This window comes from Talpa europaea, assembly GCF_964194135.1.
Source record: "Talpa europaea genome assembly, chromosome: 16".
NCBI lineage: Eukaryota > Metazoa > Chordata > Mammalia > Eulipotyphla > Talpidae > Talpa > Talpa europaea.
This window is the reverse complement of record NC_140084.1, coordinates 39,671,167-39,689,424: the sequence shown is the minus strand read 5'-3', so window position 1 is coordinate 39,689,424 and position 18,258 is coordinate 39,671,167. Positions and strand designations below refer to the sequence as shown.

General features: G+C 50.9%; 2 protein-coding genes across 2 annotated transcripts; both read right to left on the bottom strand.

Annotated features, from left to right (window-relative positions):
- Window positions 1-432: 432 nt before the first annotated feature.
- Window positions 433-10,887, bottom strand: COX6B1 (cytochrome c oxidase subunit 6B1). The gene is made up of 4 exons (XM_084257525.1): window positions 10,838-10,887; window positions 9,171-9,287; window positions 6,014-6,114; window positions 433-599 (listed from the first exon to the last, which is right to left on the bottom strand). The coding sequence occupies exons 2-4, from the start codon at window positions 9,274-9,276 to the stop codon at window positions 546-548; spliced, it is 261 nt and encodes an 86-aa protein (XP_084113651.1). The 5' UTR covers window positions 9,277-9,287; window positions 10,838-10,887; the 3' UTR covers window positions 433-545.
- Window positions 10,888-13,299: 2,412 nt separating this feature from the next.
- Window positions 13,300-16,243, bottom strand: ETV2 (ETS variant transcription factor 2; the record flags this gene model as incomplete). Its single annotated transcript, XM_084256739.1, has 4 exons — window positions 13,300-13,500; window positions 13,721-13,833; window positions 16,006-16,083; window positions 16,174-16,243. 4 exons carry the CDS (start codon window positions 16,241-16,243, stop codon window positions 13,300-13,302), a joined length of 462 nt encoding a protein of 153 aa, XP_084112865.1.
- Between the last annotated feature and the right edge of the window lie 2,015 nt (window positions 16,244-18,258).

Below are 18,258 nucleotides of genomic sequence, written 5' to 3'. Positions count from 1 at the left end.
CTCTAAGAGATAACATATACTTATTTCTGGAAAAATTATGATCTCCAGGGCCTCCCTGGTGGCACAGGGATTAAGTCTCAGTAATATCAAGCTATCGGCAGTCACTGCAGCATGAGTTCCATCCCCGGCCAGGGAGCTACCCACATGGCGCAGCAGACCTCTCCTGTCTCGCCCGCTCCTCCCCTCAGCAGTGTATTTCAGTAGATCCGCCTGTTCTGTTCCCCACTCTGTCTCTGGTGAATCCTCTCACCTCCCGCACCTCTGGCCTGTACCCTAGTTCTTCTATGCATAAATAAATAAATCTTAAAAACAAAACACAAACCCAAAACTGGCCGTAACCACTCTGAAATCCCTCTTGCTGTCTAAGGTACCAATTCCACCCCAGCTTGTCCAACCACCTAAGTGCTTTACACAGACACTGTCTTACACTTTTCCGCGTATTTATTAGTTAAGCCATGGTTTAGGATCCCAGGGTGGGAATCGCCAAGTGCCCAGTCCCCCTTCACCACCCTGGGAAAAGGACAGACAGACGGGGTGGAACCAGTTCAGATCTTTCCAGGAAACGTGCCTTCTGCCCGGCGGTCGTCCCAGGTCGACACCTGTGGAGAGACAGCTGGGTCAGTCCCGTCTTCCTCGGGGAGGGCAGGTGAGGGGCTCCTTTGTCTTCCTTGCTTTGCCCACTTGATCAGTTTGTCGTCGGTCAACATGGCAGTTTGTCCTGCCATGTGCCAGGACCAGCACTGCTCCAGGTATTGGGGAACCAGCAGAACCCGGAAAGAACAGAACCACTGTCCTAAATGTACTGCCTTACTGAGGGGGAGGGGTGGAAGGGGAATGAGAGACAGAAACCCCAGACTCTTCAGGGTTGTCTCTGGGGCCACAAAGAACCTCAAGGGTGGGGCTGTGGCTGGCTTCAGAACCCCAGAGTCAACACTCAGTGATGTCTGTCAGAACAGAGAAAAGGGGCCTCCCTGGTGGCCTTGGGGTTAAGTCTCAGCGCTATCACCACCACGGCCTGAGTTTGACCCCTGGCCAGGGAGCTACCCACATGGCGCAGCAGACCTCTCCTGTCTCGCCCACTGCTCCCCTCAGCAGTGTATTTCAGTAGATCCACCTGTCCTGCTCCCCACTCTGTCTCTGGTGAATCCTCACATACACACCCCTATGTCTGGTCTACACCCTAGTTCTTCTATTAAGTAAATGAATATCTGGGGGGAGGAAGGGAACAATAGAAAAGGGGGAATATTAGGCAGCTGTGAAGAGGTGGCTCTATGCCCCAGCACTAAAACATCTCCACAGCAGTCAAGGACAAAGGTGTCAACTGAATAGAGTGTGACCCCACTGCTGGTCAAGATGTGTGGATACACACCAAAATGATGGATGTGCTCCCCAGAAGTAACACTGCTCCCAGACCTTCTCACAGGCACCCAGAAGCGTGTTCAGTTACACACATGCACACACACTATTTACCACAGTGTGTTAGCGGCAGTGGATAAAAGATATCGAAGACAATCTGAAACCCCTCTCCTGCACCTCCTAGCTGGGTGAACTTGGGCAAACAGGCACCTCTCAGGGCCTGTTCTCAATTCTGTAAAAGGAGGACAGGAGTGAGATTCTCCTGCAACTTGTTTTTTTCCTGGTAAGTCTTTGAGCACTTTCTGTATTCTGCCATGTGCACCAACATACTTTGATTTTTTTTTTAAAGATTTATTTATTTATTTATACAAGCACTAGGTACAGTCAGAAGCACGGGAGGGTGAGAGAATTCACCAGAGCCAGAGGGGAGAGCAGAGCAGGCAGACTGACAAAGTACACTGCTGAGGGGAGCTGTGGGTGGCAGGAGAGGTCTGCGTGCCATGTGGGACCCTCGCCCTGTGGCCGAGGATCGAACTGGCGCTGCAGAGGCTGCAGGCAGCTTCACAGCCCAGCACTCAACTGCTGCGCCACCGGGGAGGCCCATCTTTTTTTTTTTTTGGAAGGAAAAAAAGATAAATCCAAGTTATAAGTAGAAAATAATCCCATTCACGTGACATATCTAAATAGTCTAAAGAATGTATCTCTTTTTGGATCATGCTCAGCGAAATTAGCCAAAAAGAAAAAGAAAAATACCGGATGGTCTCACTCATAGCAGGAATCTAGAAAACTTAAATAAGGGACCAGGAAAATGAATATAAGAAAGTGAAAATCAAAATCAACAAAAAACTATGAACCAGAGACACTTTTAGGGGGGCGGGGGCGGGAGGGGAGGGATTGGGGTCAGAATGGGGGGGCTGCAATTGTATGGGGAATATAACAATAAAATTTATAAAAAAAAAAAAATAAAAAAAGAGTTACCTAGCAACAACAACAAAAAAAAGAATGTATCTCTTTTTGCGAATACATGGATGCAGCAGAGCTCTCCTCTGTCAGCTCCTGTACCTTTGCCAAGGAACATGCCAGTCAGGAAGCCACTAAGCAGCCATGGCTTTTAAGGATGCAGGGAAGACACCCGTGGAACCGGGGTGGAGAGTCACTGAACTAGAATTACTCTAACCAGTCCAGCATCTTAGGGAAGGTTTGTGCCCACGCGATCAGAGGTGCAAAGGAGAAGAACCTCAAAGTAAAAGGCCCAGTTCGGATGCCCACTGAAACTGAGAGAGTTGCTACAAGAAAACCTCCATGTGGTGAAGGTTCCAGGACTCAGGATCATTTTCAGAATAGGACCCACCGTTTCTAGTGACTCACTGATGTACAATGAGGACTGCTAAACAGATAACTCCCATTAGCACTGAGCCAGGAGCTGAGGCTGATGTCACCACTACAGATTTTTTTTTTAAAAATTTAATTTTTATAAAAGATTTATTTATTTATGCATATAAGAACTGGGGTACAGGTCAGAGGTGGGGGAGGGGGAGAGGATTCACCATAGACAGAGTGGGGAGCAAGATAGGCAGATCTACTGAAATACACTGCTGAGGGGAACAGCGGGCAAGTCAGGAGAGGTCTGCTGCACCATGTGGGTAGCTCCTGGCTACGGATGGAACTCGTGCTGCAGTGGCTGCGGATAGCTTCATAGGTTGCATCTTAACCCCTTGCGCCACCAGGGAGGCTGGTTTTTGAGTATTATAGGTGATGACTACCCAATAACTGAGCAGGTTGTACTGACATGAGAACAGACATATGATGCACGATAAGTAAAACAAGCAAAGTACAAGAGAGCATCGAGAGCACGGTCCATGACAATAAGAAAAGTAGACAAGGGCCTCCCTGGTGGCGCAAGGGGTTATGTCACAGCACTATGAAGCTGTCCACAGCTGCTGCAGCGTGAGTTCGATCCCCAGCCAGGGAGCTACCCACATGGCGCTGCAGACCTCTCCTGACTTGCCCGCTGCTCCCCTCAGCAGTGTATTTCAGTAGATCTGCCTGTTCTGTCTGTTCCCCACTGTCTCTGGTGAATCTTCTCACCCCCCACACCTCTGGCCTGTACCCCAGCTCTTGTATGAGTAAATAAATAAATCTTAAAAAAAAAAAAAAGGAAGAAAAGGAAAAGTAGACAAACAGAGTTCCATGGACATGAGCGCACAGAAAATCAGAAGATTTAAACCCAACAACTAAGGGAAATTACAACTAGGACTCAGAAGGGGTGACAAGGGGTTTTTCACTTTATATATAGATCTCGTGCTTGGAGATTCTACAAGAAGTTTTCCACTGCAAAACTCAAGAGCTTTTTTAAATTGGAAAATAAAAACTGGGGGACCTCCCTGGTGACAGTTGTTAAAGTAAGTCAGTGTTATCATGCTATTGCTAGCCACCACAGCACGAGTTTGATCTCCACCAGGGAGCTACCCACATGGCGCAGCAGACCTCTCCTTACTCACCCACTGCTCCCCTCAGCAACTATATTTCAGTCAGTCTCCCTGTTCTGTTCCCCACTCTGTCTCTGGTAAATCCTCTCATCCCCTGGCACTACACCCCACTTCTTGTATACATAAATAGAAAGTGTCGGACTCTCTCCCGCCCCTCCCACACGACAGGATTCAAGATCGATTTCTTTTTTAAACACACAGGAAATACCTGGAAGTTGCTATAATATTATCAGCCAGGTCAGGAGGATGAGGAACATTTTTGTGGCCCTTCTCTATTTTTTAGTTTCTGGGAAGTTATTATATTGCTTGTAAGAAAAAGCAAAAAACCCAAAAAAAACCTTATTTGTTCTTTAATTTTTGGGGCTAAAGCAGCCAGGGTGGCAGACTACACTTATGTCGGGCAGACAGCAGGCCCCTGAGGGGCGGAGCAACACCATCTGATGACCCTCACAAGGGCAGCTCCAGTGCTTGGAGACTTCAGGGGGCAGCCCTGGGACTGGAAGCATGGACCCTGCACCTGGCTACAGCACACACCACACCCCAAAGATGTACATCAAGGAGGCTTAAAATACTCAAAAACTAGAACATAATCTCCATCTCTAAGTAACTAAAACAAATAACGCGGATCTATATGCACTGTTATTAAAAAAAAAAAAAAAAGAAGCTCCAAGACACATGGGTAAGTCAAAGCAAGTCAGAGAACATACTATACCATACGCCTCAGCCACACACAGAAAGGCTTATGTATGAGAAGTTTACATGGGGACCAGGGGGTCAGTTCACAGTAGTAACTTCAGGGGAGCACAAGGAGCACAGGTGCACAGGAGCACAGCTAGGGAGCACAAGAAAGCTGCTGCCTTGTATTTTACTCTAGTGATCATATTTGTTTTTAAAGGAGCATCATTATTTTCTAAAAGTACCTTATTTTAATTCTGAGACATATGGTTTTATTTGCTCTGACAGCTCTGAAACTATCGTGTTCATTATATGCATTTCCAGCATAAATGTTTCTTGGAGTCAATGAGTCTTTGACTTGATGAAACAACAATTTTTTTTTAAAGATACATTTCTATTTATGCATACAAGAACTGGGGTATAGTGCCTGGGGGAGAGAGGATTCACCAGAGACAAAGTGGGGAACAGAACAGGCAGACTGAATGAAATACACTGCTGAGGGGAGCAGCGGGCGAGACAGGAGAGGTCTACTGCGCCATGTGGATTAGCTCCTGCTACATGGGTTAGAACTCATGCTACAGTGGCTGACAATAGCTTGATAGTGCTGAGACAATAACTCCTGTACCACCAGGGAGACCCAGAAACAGCATTTTTAAGTATAAATTCTTCACGAGAAAACAGTTATGGCTGAGAGTAATAAATGGGGATAACAGATCAGATCAGGCTGCAAGGACTGCCTTGTGTGTAATTTTGGGTACGTGCACACTGCAGTAAGGGAATGACACAGCTGGGATTTGCTTCTGAATACTTCAGCAAAGGAAATAAGAAAAGGAAAAGGGGGGCCTCTCTGGTGGCACAGTGGTTTAGGTCTCAGTGCTATCAAGGCAGCACCAGCCACTGTGGCATGAGTTTGATCCCTGGTCAGGGAGCTGACCCACATGGTGTAGTAGACCTCTCCTGTTTTGCCCGCTGCTCCCCTCAGCAGTGTATTTCAGTAGATCTGCCTGTTCTGCTCCCCACTCTGTCTCTGGTGTATCCACTCACGCCCCCCAACCTGTGGCCTGTACCCCAGTTCTTGTATGCATAAATAAATGTTTAAAAAAAATGAAAGGGGCAGATGAAGGGAATGCGGAAAAATCTAAAAACTAATTTGGGTAATGAGGGCCACTCAGTTATCACTTTTGTGCATATTTGAAAATGTTTATAGTAATAAAGGACAGAGTTGCACAGACGGTGCACAGACAGGGACCCAGGACTGAGGATCTGCAGAGGGCACGAGTGACATGGCTCTGGCAAGGGAAGAGCCCTGTCTGGCTCAGAGTGTCAGGACAAGGAGGGGAGGGAGGGAGTTCTAGAAAGAAAAGCTGAGTCCCAAGGTTATGGATGCCAAGTCCTCCCTTGCCTCTCGCTGGCGGGCTCCCACCAAGTCACCTCACTATCCTCTGCTGACACCCCGGCCCAGCATCCCAAGGGCACTAGTAGGAGGTACATACCCAGGACAGGGGGCAGAGGGACTTGTACACACGCCGGTACCATTCGCATACAGAGACGTCACCGCCTTTAGCTGTCATCGCCTTCTCGCAGCGGTGGAAGTCTGTGAAGAAAGGGGTTCAGAGCCAGCTCAGACCAAGGGCTAAACAGTTTTTTTTTAAAAAAGATTTATTTTATTTATTTATACAAGCACTGGGTACAGTCAGAACTGCGGGAGGGTGAGATAATTCACCAGAGCGGAGAACAGAAAAGGCAGACTGACGAAGTACACTTCTGAGGGGAGCAGTGGGTGGCAGGAGAGGTCTGTGCACCATGTGGGACCCTCATACGGGGGCTGGGGATTGAACCGGCACTGCAGAGGCTGCGGGCAGCTTCGCAACCCAGCGCTCAACCACTGCGCCACCGGGAAGGCCCAAAGGCTGAACAGTTTTGATCAAACTTACAGAAATAATTTTTACTTCACCAGTTCTACACACCCACACAAAGCAAGTTTCACAAAGAAGTCACACCATGTATGCTAAAAAGAGCTACACACACCTCACTAAGTTGAATTTGTAAACCGTAGCAAACTGCTTTTCAACTTGAAAATTCTGGGATGAGGAAAGATGGGGCAACATGAGGGGCATGTGTAGGGATTAAGGGAGTCCAGAACCAGGGCAAGGGAAGGGAAAGATGGTCTTGATGTTAAGATACTGCAGTCCTAAAGAGGAACATAGGAGGGGGATAATTTGGTTTTAATTTGATTTTTTGGTGTATCCATTAATAATTTACTCCTACCAAAAAAAAAAACCCAAACAAACAAATAAATACTATTTTTTATAGTTGAGAACTCTTCCATTATATGCATTTATTATAAACTGTTCAGTCATTCACATGCTCATGATGTACTGGTTTTAGTTTCTTCATATTTTTCCAAATTTACTGAGCTGTAACTGACATCGAGCACTGCGCAAGTTTAAAGTATACAACACAAGGCCTCCCTGGTGGCGCAGCAGACCTCTCCTGTCTTGCCTGCTGCTCCCCTCAGCAGTATTTTTGGTCCCATCTGCCTGTTCTGCAACCCGCTCTTGTCTCTGGTGAATCAGTCCTCTCACCCTCCCGCATATCTGGCCTGAATCCAGCTCTTATATAAAAATAAACAAATCTTTAAAAAAAAAAATTAAAAAAAAGTATTCTTTAAAAAAAAGTATACAACATAATTTGACTTACATATATTGTGAAATGACCACCACAATAAGTTTAATTAATATCCATTGTCTCATATAGATTAAAAAAAAGAAAAAATTGGTTTTTTCTTTCCTGTGATGAGAAATCTTGGAACAGCTTTCACACACACCACACAGCAGAGCTGGACACCATCATCACACAGCACATTACACCCCAGAGCTTCTTTCTCTTATAACTATGACCACGTTCGTCCAGTCCCTCCCCCACCCCAACCTGTTTTTTAAAAATGTGCAATTAAAAAAAAATTACTCCAGATATTCCACTCTTGGGCACATTCCCTAGAGAGAAAAAGCACGCATACAAAATCAAATTACATTTGTGAGAGCATTTACAGCAGCACTATTTGTGAGGGCCCCAAACTAAAACCACAGAAGTGTCTAAGAAGAAACAGTGGAAATAAGAAACAGTGGAAAACTACACAGCAGTGCAGAGGAGCAAACCATATGCTCTGCGAGGCTGAATCTTAAAAACTGTTGAATGAAGAAAAGCAACATGAAAGGATAGAGTTATTAAATTTACAAAGAGGCAAGGCTAAAGTGGGTAATAAACCAAAATGTGCCCTAAGTGGGTGGGGTCACAGCTTTCGTCGGGAGTAGGGTGTTGTGTTCAAGACAGGACAGGCAGCAGGCAGGAAGTCCAGGGTGCTGGCAACCTCTGCTATTTATTTATTTATTTATTCATCTCTCTCTCTCTCTCTCTCTCTCTCTCTCTCTCTCTTTCTATTTATACAAGCACTGGGTACAGTCAGAAGCGTGGGAGGGTGAGAGAATTCACCAGAGCCAGAGCGGGGAACAGAACAGGCAGATTGACTAAGTACACTGCTGAGGGGAGCAGCGGGCGGCAGGAGAGGTCTGCGCGCCATGTGGGACCCTCGCCAGTGGCCAGGGATCAAATCGGTGCTGCAGAGGCTGTGAGCAGCTTCACAACCCAGCGCTCAACCACTGTGCCACCAGGGGAGGCCCCAACCTCTGCTTTTTTATGCAGGTTATAGTTAACATTAGGGATTCACTTTAGAGGTCTTCATTTATTTACATATTCATTTTAAAGATTTTATTTATTTTTGCATAGAAGAACTGGGGTGCAGGCCAGAGGTGTTGGGGGTGAGAGGAACCACCAGAGACAGAGTGGGAAACAGAACAGGCAGAATGACTGAAATACACTGCTGAGGGGAGCAGCGGGCGAGACAGGAGAGGTCTGCTGTGCCAGGTGGGTGGCTCCCTGGCTGGGGATCGAACTCAGGCTATCTCAATGGTAGCACTGAGACTTAAACCCTAGGCCACCAAGGAGGCCCTAGAGATGGTCATTTAGCTGTACATATTTTTTTATGTATGCTGTGCAGGTTATCTCTCTCTCTCTCTCTCTCTCACACACACACACACACACACACACTCTCTCTCTCTCTCTCTCTCAATCTTTAAAAAAGGAAATCCACTATAAGAATCAAAGTCTGTGACCTTGGCCCAGATCTTGAGCATGGCTAGTGAGGAGGGGCAAGGGCCCTGTGAGGTAGGATATCCAGAACAAAAGACAGGAGTGGGCCAACCTGGTGGCGCAGCAGTAGGAGCGCAGTGCTGTGAAGCTGTCCGCAGCCTCTGCAGTGCGGGTTCGATTCCCAGCCAGCCAGGGAGATTCCTACATGGTGCGGCAGACCTCTCTGCCTCGCCCGCTGCTCCCCTCAGCAGTTTATTTCGGTCCTTCTGCTGTTCTGCTCCCTGCTCTGTCTCTGGTGAATCCTCTCACCCTCCCATGCCTCTGGCCTGTACCCCAGCTATTGCATAAATAAAAAATAAAAAATCTTAAAAAAAAAAAAAAAAAAAGACAGGAGACCTGGGATGCATAGGCCCCCAAGGAAGAGGCAAAGATGGTCACCCTGAAGTATGTGATCAGGGGAAGCTCTGTATCCCCCCGCAGCCCCTTCTATGCCCTGCTTACCCAGGTAGTTCTGCCAGCAGTTCCTGGTCTGGTTCTGGTTGGGGAAGCGGCTGTCAAAAGGGGCAGTCTGGTAGTTCCTGATTTTGGTCTTGATATCTTCTGCCATGGTGCTGACTCCTGCAGGCAAAGAGTGTCTTTTGGCAGGTGTTCTACAGGGCCTGGAAGTGGGGTGTCAGCCTACCCAGGACCAGTGAAAGCCCAGACGCAGAATGCCACCGGGTGTGACAAGCCACCCCCACCCCTCAACATACAGATGTGAGAGACAGGTCAAATCCATACCTCTAGATGAGGAAGTCACAGGAGGGTTGAGGGGAGAGGGGGCAACTCCTTAAACATGCTAAAATCAGATCTTACCCCCAAAATAGCACTAGCTAACAGTCACTGAGCACTTACTACAGGGCAGGCAGTGTTTTACACACTTTACTCCTACAGTCACTCTGAAAGGATGAAACTGTTCCTGTCACTGTTTCCCAAAGGACAGGGTGTCTAAGTGACTTCCAAGGTCACAGAGCATACAAAAGTGGAGCTGCCTTTGATTACTGACATAACCTACACTGCAGAGATTCTTAATGTTTTTGGTGCCATGAACTCCTCAGGGGTCAAAGAAACCCTTTCCTGGAAAATATTTAAACGCATTTTAAAAAGGCGCAGGGTCACAAAGAAAACTGGTTACCTGGAGCAGAGGAGTTATTAGCTACCACAAATTTTCAGTAATTTGTGTATTTCATGAGTGGAAATGCTATTTTGTGACAGGTGCAACCATAATGTGATATAAGATAATATGTGCCTTTACTTGCTAAGTCACAGATGTTGCTAACACTACTGAAGTTGTATTCATTCATGAAGAGGGAAAGCTACATCTCAATTTAGCGGTGTAAGTAAGATGGAATCCCTCCCACCCCATTCGAGTACTAGCACCCTTGAATTAGACTGATTCTGGGGAACCAGGGTTAAAAAATCTCCGGTAAGGAGGTGAAAACCTTTTCGCCAAGCAATGAGAAACAGCCTCTATTCCAGAGAATTCAACCAGTGGCTGGGTTACACGGGAAGTGCACAGGCCAGAGTTAATTTAAATTCAATGGGCCTAAGGTAGTGGTGGTGGTGATCTTAGACCAGTCTTTGGGGTGTGTGTGGGGGGAGGTGGCGGTGTTACACACACGGGTAGGGAACACGAACAACAGCTGTCGCGAGATGTCGTCCCGCTATTTGGGACCGGGATGACAGTGCGGTCCCATCAACGTCCAAGGGGGAGGAGGGGCCGACCCCAGGGAGCCAGGCTGAGACCCAGGCCAGCCGCCGGAGGCCTGGCCTGCGGCCCGGAGACTAGCCGCACTGCAGCCCACACTGAGTCCATATCCTGGTCGCTGTGTGGCCTCGGCCGAGCTGCTAATCTCTGAACCTCAGCGGCCTCAACGTCAATAAGGGATAACACAAGCCCTAGCTCACAGGGCTGCAGCGACGACTGCATGCAAGCCGCTCGGGGCATCCCCCAGCCCTCAGGAGGCAGACGTGGTCATGAGCTAAGACCACTATGAGAACAGGACACAGGGCCCCGGGAAGCCGGCCTCCCTCGGTCGGCAACCCCACCTCGTTCTCGGGGGATATAGGGGCTCAATTTCTCGGTCCCACAGGAAGGGGTCCTAGGCTCCTGAGCCCTCGGCACTCACCTAAAGACGGCCCTCGCAGCTCAATGTGACCCTCAGCAAAGACGCCAGTGTCGGACCGGAAGCGGAATCAAGGCTGGCCGGAAGCGGGGCGGGCGGGTTATAGAGGAGTCTTCCGTGTGGCTAGAGCGCCCACGGGAGGCGGTCTCTGAACCCATTCGGGTCACGCCCACTCGCGCGAGCTCCGATCTCCTATTGGGTTGTATGCCTGTTCATCATTTCTCCAGGCCCAATCCCGTGCTAGCGTGGCACTTCGACTGGCTCGGACCTGGGACCCGCCGCGTTTGGTAAGGCGCTCCATCACCTGCCGGTCTTTAACTGGAGAAAGGTGTTCTGGGTCCTTGTGTTACGGAGCAGCCCCGATATAAAAACGGGTTGCCTGGCTGTGGGTCCTCACCCGCACACTTAAAAGGGACTTATTTATACTCCACTGCAGGCACACACAAAAGGTTAATAAAAGGTTTATTTACAAGGGAAAGGGAAATGAGGAAATGTACAACTCTAGGAGATAATAGGGAAATAAAGTCTTTAATGCGTCCTACCCGATCCGCCGACCTGGAAACCCAAAGGCACTCCGAGAGCTGGCCGAGCAGTGCGAGCTGGCGGAGAGCCAAAACGGGACCCCCCCCCACACACACACACAAAAGCCCACCTGTCTGGTTTTATACCAAACCTGGCTGCTTAACCCCACCCTCAGGTTCCAGCAACCTTCCCTTTGGTGGTGATGGGATTTGTCTTTCCCAATGTCTTTTGGCTTTGGTCTGGAGTGGGGGTGGAGTCCACAACGCCTGTATGGAATTAGCTTTAGGACATCCTTTTCCCCCTAACAATTGGACTGGCTAGATGGTGGGCCTGGGGGAAATAGCCAAGTGGAAGTCCCTGTATTCATGCAAGCGTTGTTTATTGAATGCTTACCCTGGGCCAGGTGCTTCTGTGAGTTGGAGATGTAGCTCTGACCGAAACACAAAAATCCACACCCTCATCGTGATTATTATAAGAGCATTTGTGGAGGTTTGAAAATGAACCAGTCTTTCTCCCAGTGTCATTTGTCACACTATGAGGAATGCCCACATTATGACTCTCCCCACATCTCAGAAAAAAAGCACAAATTGACAAAGACTTGGAAGGTTGAAGATTCCGGAACCTAAAGTCCTGTATCGCAGAGTTGGTCCATCTTGGAAAATGGCAACTCTGTTCTGGTCACAATATTGTCTGACGTTTCTCTTTCTCATACCTGATCTGTCAGCTATCAGTGTTGCTGGGGAAAGAGCCAGAACCCCCTGCCACATGTGGTTCAAGCCACAGGCAGTTCCAGCTTGGATGATTGCAGTTGCCCACCCCCTGGCCTTCTGGCTTCCCTGCTGCTCTCCAGTCAGCCCAGTCAGTCAGAGGGACCCTGTGAATCTCCAGATCACTTTTTTTCCTTGGCCTGGAACCTTCCCCAGGTATCTGATCTGATTCTTTCAGTCTAAATTCAAAGTCCTTACAGTTGATGTACACAATTTGGTCTCCTTTATATGACCTCGCCTTATACCCTTTTATATTTAAACCCCTTCCGGCCTCCCTGGTGGTGCAAGGGGTTAAGCATAGCACTGTGAAGCTATCTGCAGCCACTGAAACACAAGTTCGATCCCTGGCCAGCCAGCAGCAGATCTCTCCTGCCTCGCCCCACTGCTCCCCTCAGCAGTGCATTTTTGGTCTGTCTGCCTATTCTGTTCCACACTCTGTCTCTGGTGAATCTTCGTAGCACCCCCCCCCCCACCTCTAGCCTGTACTCCAGTTCTTGTATGCATAAATAAATGAATCTTTAAAAAAAAAAATAAATCCCTTCCACTGCTCTGGTCACACTGGCCTCCTCAGTTCCTTAAACCTGCAGGCTGGTTTCCCTCCAAGGGTTTTTGCACTTGCTGTCCTTTGGTCTTCCTTAGCTGGCTCCCTTCTTCACCTCCAAGTTTTTGCTCAAACGCCATTTTCTCACTAAGTCTGCCTCAGACCGAATACTTTAAATTGCCATCTCATCAGTCTCTACCGCTCTTCCCTACGTTATTTCTCCATAGCACTTACCTTCTTACATAATAGATTTAAAAAAATTATGTTTACCTCCTTTTGTCTCCCTCAAAATAATTGATCATAAAGGAGAAGTTTTTCTCTCTCACTCACTATCGTACCTCCAGCACCTAAAACAGTGCCTGGCACATAGGAGATACTTGTAAATAAATCAGACCCAATCACTAACTTGCAAGTTTACCTGCTGTGTCCCCCTTGAAGAACAGACTCAGACAAGTTTGATTCCTTTACATACCCATCACAGGGAGCACAGTGAGGGACATAAGTGTGTTGGGGAGGGGAGGAGGTCACCCAGCAGGGGAGGGGTGGGGTTGTGGGTGTTGGTGCAGTCAATCTCAGTGAAAAAAAAAAAAAAGAAAAAAAGAAGAGCACCTGAGACGAGGTTTGACAGGATATTTTTATTGAGTAGCTCCACCATGTCCGCCCCCAGTGCGGTCGGGATAGGCCAGCCCGGGTACGCGGCCCCCGAAGCGGTACGTGTACTTGCGCCCACCGCTCTTGAGCACGATGTCGCGGCGGTAGTAGTAGCGCAGGCCTCGGCTCAACTTTTCATAATTCATGCCGGGTTTTCTCTTGCGCTCGCCCCACAGGCGCGCCACCTAGGGTGGAGGCGGGGCTTAGCCCTGTGGGCGGGGCCTGAAGGCGATGGGCGGGGCGGGGGCGGGGCTTGGCTGTCGCCTAGCCCAGGGTCGGTGCCCGCAGACCCTGACCAGGTTGAGACCAGGGTTGGCAGGGCCAACGACCAGGTAAAGTGAATAGAGGGACTAGGTTGGGGCAGAGGAGACTGGGCTGGACTCGGCGGTCTGGAAAGCTTCCTACCTCTTTGGGGTCGCACAGCTGGAACTCGCGGCTGTTACCCGTCCAGCGGATACAGCTGCTCCGCGCCCCGTCTTGGAGCAACTCCAGGAGAAACTGCCACAGTTGAATGGGGCCTGCGGGAGGGAGCAGGGGAATCCTTAAGCGTTCCGTCCCAGACCGTGTGGCTTCCGAGTCCGGGTTCCCTCATCTCTGTTTTTTTTTTTCTTTTTATAAAGATTTATTTATTCATGCCTACAAGAACTGGGGTACAGGCCAGAGGCGCGGGAGGGTGAGAGGATTCACCGGAGACAGAGCGGGGAGCAGAACAGGCAGATGGACCGAAGACATTGCTGAGGGGAGCAGCAGGCGAGACAGAAGAGGTCTGCTGCGCCATGTGGGTATTGAAAGGTTCGGCGCAGTAAAGAAAAGGAGAGCCAGGCTACATTTCTCAAAGGGAGGGAAAGTTTATTGCGCCCCGGGCGGACCTCACAGACCCAAGGCGGGGGTCAGTGAAGCCGCGCACGTTGTTAGGGGGAAGCAGGGTTTTATAGGGTGAGGAGAGGTCAGGTGGGTAGTTGGGCTCGTTCGGCGGGAAAAGTTTGTAGGGCAGGTAGAGGTTCTTTGTCTGAGATGAGACTCGTAGGGGGAGGGGGGAGGCTCATTGTCTGAGTCCTCCAGGCAGGTATCTGCTTTCCTGCCCCCCAGGTGGGCTTCCTGGTTGGCTCCTGCATTCTGGCTTCCTGCATGGACCTTTCAGGTATCTCCCTGGCCGGGGATCGAACTCGTGCTGCAGAGGCTGTAGATTGCCTCACAGTGAGGCGCTTAACCCCTTGCACCACCAGGGAGTCCCGTTCCCTCATCTCTGACTTCACCGGTTCAGGTCTTCCCAATTTGGGGCCCAGGGGTTTGGATCCCCCTCCTCGGGGATCAACCAATCCGGATGAGCCCTTCCATATAAGGGACTCGGGCATGGGGGAGGGGGGCCCATCTCAGAGATTTAGGAGTTTGGCTGCCTAATTCGGAGACCCACGCATCGAGATCCTCATCTCTTTCCTGTCCTATAATGCAAGCGCTTGGTTCCTCATCTCTTGCACCCTGGAAACGACCAGCGTCTAGTCCTCTCCTCTGGCAAGACCCCGAGAGCTGGCCACCAGCCTCCCCGACCTCCCCGGAGCGCCCTGGCGCAAACCCCGCCCCTGCCAGTTTCCAGGCCCCGCCCAAGGTCCCGCCTCGCTAGACTCCTGCCCCGCGCGACCTCTCACCTCGGTGGTTAGTTTTGGGGTAACCAGCCAAAGTTGCGCGGTCCTCCTGCTCGCTGGTCTCGGAGGAGGTGGTGAGATCTGAACTCTGATACTCCTTCCAAGAGGGGGTGGAATCCGTATGCAGCCCCGAGTCCCAAAGGGGGGCACAGTCCGAGCCCACAGGCTCACCCCACGAAATGGGGTAGTCCCCGCGCGGCTCTCCCCCGTGGCCCTTGCCCCAGCAGGAGGGGCTGTCGGGGCCAAGGGAACAGTCCCAGGCGCTGGAGCTCGCCGCGGCCTGGACGCGCGACCACGGGTGGGCCCCCCCGGCCGAGGCGGCGCAGAGGGGGGCCGCTGTCCCTTCAGAACGAGCGAACGGGGCGGGGCCCAGCGCCTGCGAGACGTGGCTCCCGGGGGCACAGCCGGTGCACGCCTGCTCTGTCCAGTCTCCTGACCACGGAAGAGCCTGAGGGGCGGACTCTGTAAGGGGGAACAGACACCGAGTGAGGGGAGCCCCAGGCGTCCCGGGCTTCTCAGGGGGTTCTGGGAGTCATAACTCTCAGTCGGGGCGCCTAGGGGGGCCCTGGGCTCCCGGATCTAGGTCATAGTGTTAGGGGGAAAAGGATGTCCTATCGGGGCTGCCCTATAACAATAGCACTTTGAGGACACAGGCATCCTAGGTCCAGGCCCATTCCTGCTCAAAGATGGGGGAGTCAACACCTACAGGGTGGAGGACCCTAGTCCCCTCCTCCCTCCAGCTCTCCGCCCGCACTCACAGGCCTCCCACGAAAGTTCTGGGTATGTTAATGTGGAGCCCCAGTCCAGCTGTGGCAGCGCTGCGGGGAGCAGAACGGAGCTGAGCTTAGGGAAGCAGTGACTAGGGGCTCCCCGGATCACCCCCGACTCATCTTCATTTGCCAGGGCCCGAGTTACGGCCCCTAACCTCTACCGATTTAGACTGACTCAGGATCCCCTTCTCCTTCAGCCCTGGAAGTGTAGGCACCCCCTGCCCCCCAGGGAGTCACCCCTTCTTCCACACACCCAGGGGCCCCAGCCCACAGCCACCTTTCCAGCATGTCTCCGCGGTCAGCATGCCGCCTTGCAGCGCCAGTTCAGGGAAATAACAGTCCAGTTCAGTTCCTTCTGCCGGCAACAAGGAAGTCAGGCTTGGGATCAGCAGGGGTCCCCACCTGGGCACTCTCCCCACTCACATGCTCAGCCCCTGCAGCCTACCCAGCCCTGACAGCCTGTTCCCTGGGGATACTTCTTGTGATGAGGCTTCATCCCACCGCCACACGTCCATGGGTGCTCGTGGTGAATGTTCTAGTCAGGCAGGAGGGAAGCGAGTGAGCTGGTGTCACTTAAGGACCCTAGAGTCTGGGTCCCAGCGCTTGCTTCCCTCAGATCTGGCAGCCCAGGACCCCAGACACCCACACACCCATTCCCCAGTTCCTGACTCACCTCTGGCTGGTCCCTCTGTCCCTGACCGGGGGTCTCAGCCCCATTTCATACCATGCAGCCCCCTCCCCTGGCTTGGATGGGGGGGAATTTTCCAAGACGTCAGAGCGGGGGGTCACAACCTGGGTCGAGTTGCAGGGGACAGGGCGGGGCGGAGCCGCCCCCCCCTTCGGAGATTTCCACCCGCTTCCAGGTAATGGGGGATTGTTCTAATACAGGGGTGATTTGCACTTGGAAAGGAGCTGGGAGAAGAGCAGGCTGCACACACCCGGGGTGCAGAGGTGTCTTTACTAGGGGGTGATGGGGGAGGACTGAGAACTTGATGGGCAGGTTCTCTGTCTGGGGGGTATGATCTTGCGACATGGAGGGTGGTGGGGGAGGAGGGCCTGGGGTCAGCTGGGCTGCGCCAGGCTTATCTGCAACAGGAAGGGGGATTTCCGGCCAGACCCCAGGTCCTCCAACGTCACAATCCACAGGGTGACTGCAGGGGGCGGAGGATGGGGAGGATAAAGGGGGATCCCAGACCAGGAAGAATTTTATCCTTTGAGGGGTATTCTGGGGCTGCTCCCCAGGAGTGTCAATCACGATAAAAATAACCTCGAAACATAAAACAGTAACAGAAAACAACAGTAGCTGCCGTTTATTGAGGCTCCCTCGCCTGCTATGCTTTGGAGCATCCTTTAATCCTCTTAGGAGATAGGTATTAGTCTTATCCCCATTTCATGAAAGGGAATACTGAGGCAGGTTCCCAGGGTTCCACCCATTTCTCTTCATTCCGCAGAGTCTATGCCCTTCTGGACAAATGGAAAAATGTGAGTATAAACGACACGAGATGTCACAGTATTATTACTTTTCTCGGACGTGATCATGGCATTCTATGAAAGATAGCTCCATAAGGAAGTGGACACTGAGCTGTTTGGGGGTGAAGTGTTGTCTGTAACTTGCTTCAAATGATTCAGCTAACAGAAAAATCCAACCATGACGACATGCATGTGCGCACTATTTGGGACATATACAAAAAAATTCTCTGAAATTCCAGTTTAATTAGGTGTCCTGTGTATTTCCTCAACGTGGCATCCTAAACCCAGGTAGCGTGGCCTCAGATCTGGTGCTGTGCCCACTCTCCTAAATTAGATTTTTATTTACTATTACGTCCAATCTCCTTAACATGAACACTTTCCAATAGTCACCCAGTTTGATCATGAGCCACTTGCCCTCCTGCTGGGAGGGGTGTGTGAGCTCTGCTCTTTTGTCTGTTACACAGGGAAACAGCTTCAGGAGTCACCGGTCACAGGGTGAGTGGTATCCTGGGATTGACCCCAACGTAGGGAGCCCTGGGGCATCACGGGGCGTCTAAGCTCCACACTCCTGACCTGCTGTGCCCCCCAGTCCTCCTCTCCTGTGTCTCTGCCCTGGGTGGCATCCCCAGCTCTGAGTCTCTGGCACCGAGACTCTTGCTAAGTCTCAGCGCCTCCACAACTCTCCCTCCCTCCTACCTGTTTCCATCTCTGGGTTTTCTCCCCAACTCCCTTCCTACTGTACTGCCTCAGGCCCTTTCTTCTCTTCTATCTTTGTGTGTCCCCTCCCCACCTCATGACTGACCCTTCCCTCCCTGTCCTCAGGTCCTAAATGCACACATTAAAAATTTCTCCTTTCTGGTATCATCCTTCTATCTGTCTCCCCCTTAATCCCCAGGTTACCCCTGGTTGCAGCGAGCACAAAGGGGCCAGGAGTAGGGAGGGGTGGTGATGGGTTTTGGGGCTGGGTGGTCCAGCCCAGGTGGCAGAGGGCCGAAGGGCACTTCCTGCTAGGGAGGGAGGCCCTCTGACCAGACTGGAAAATGTGACGTCAGAGGGAGGA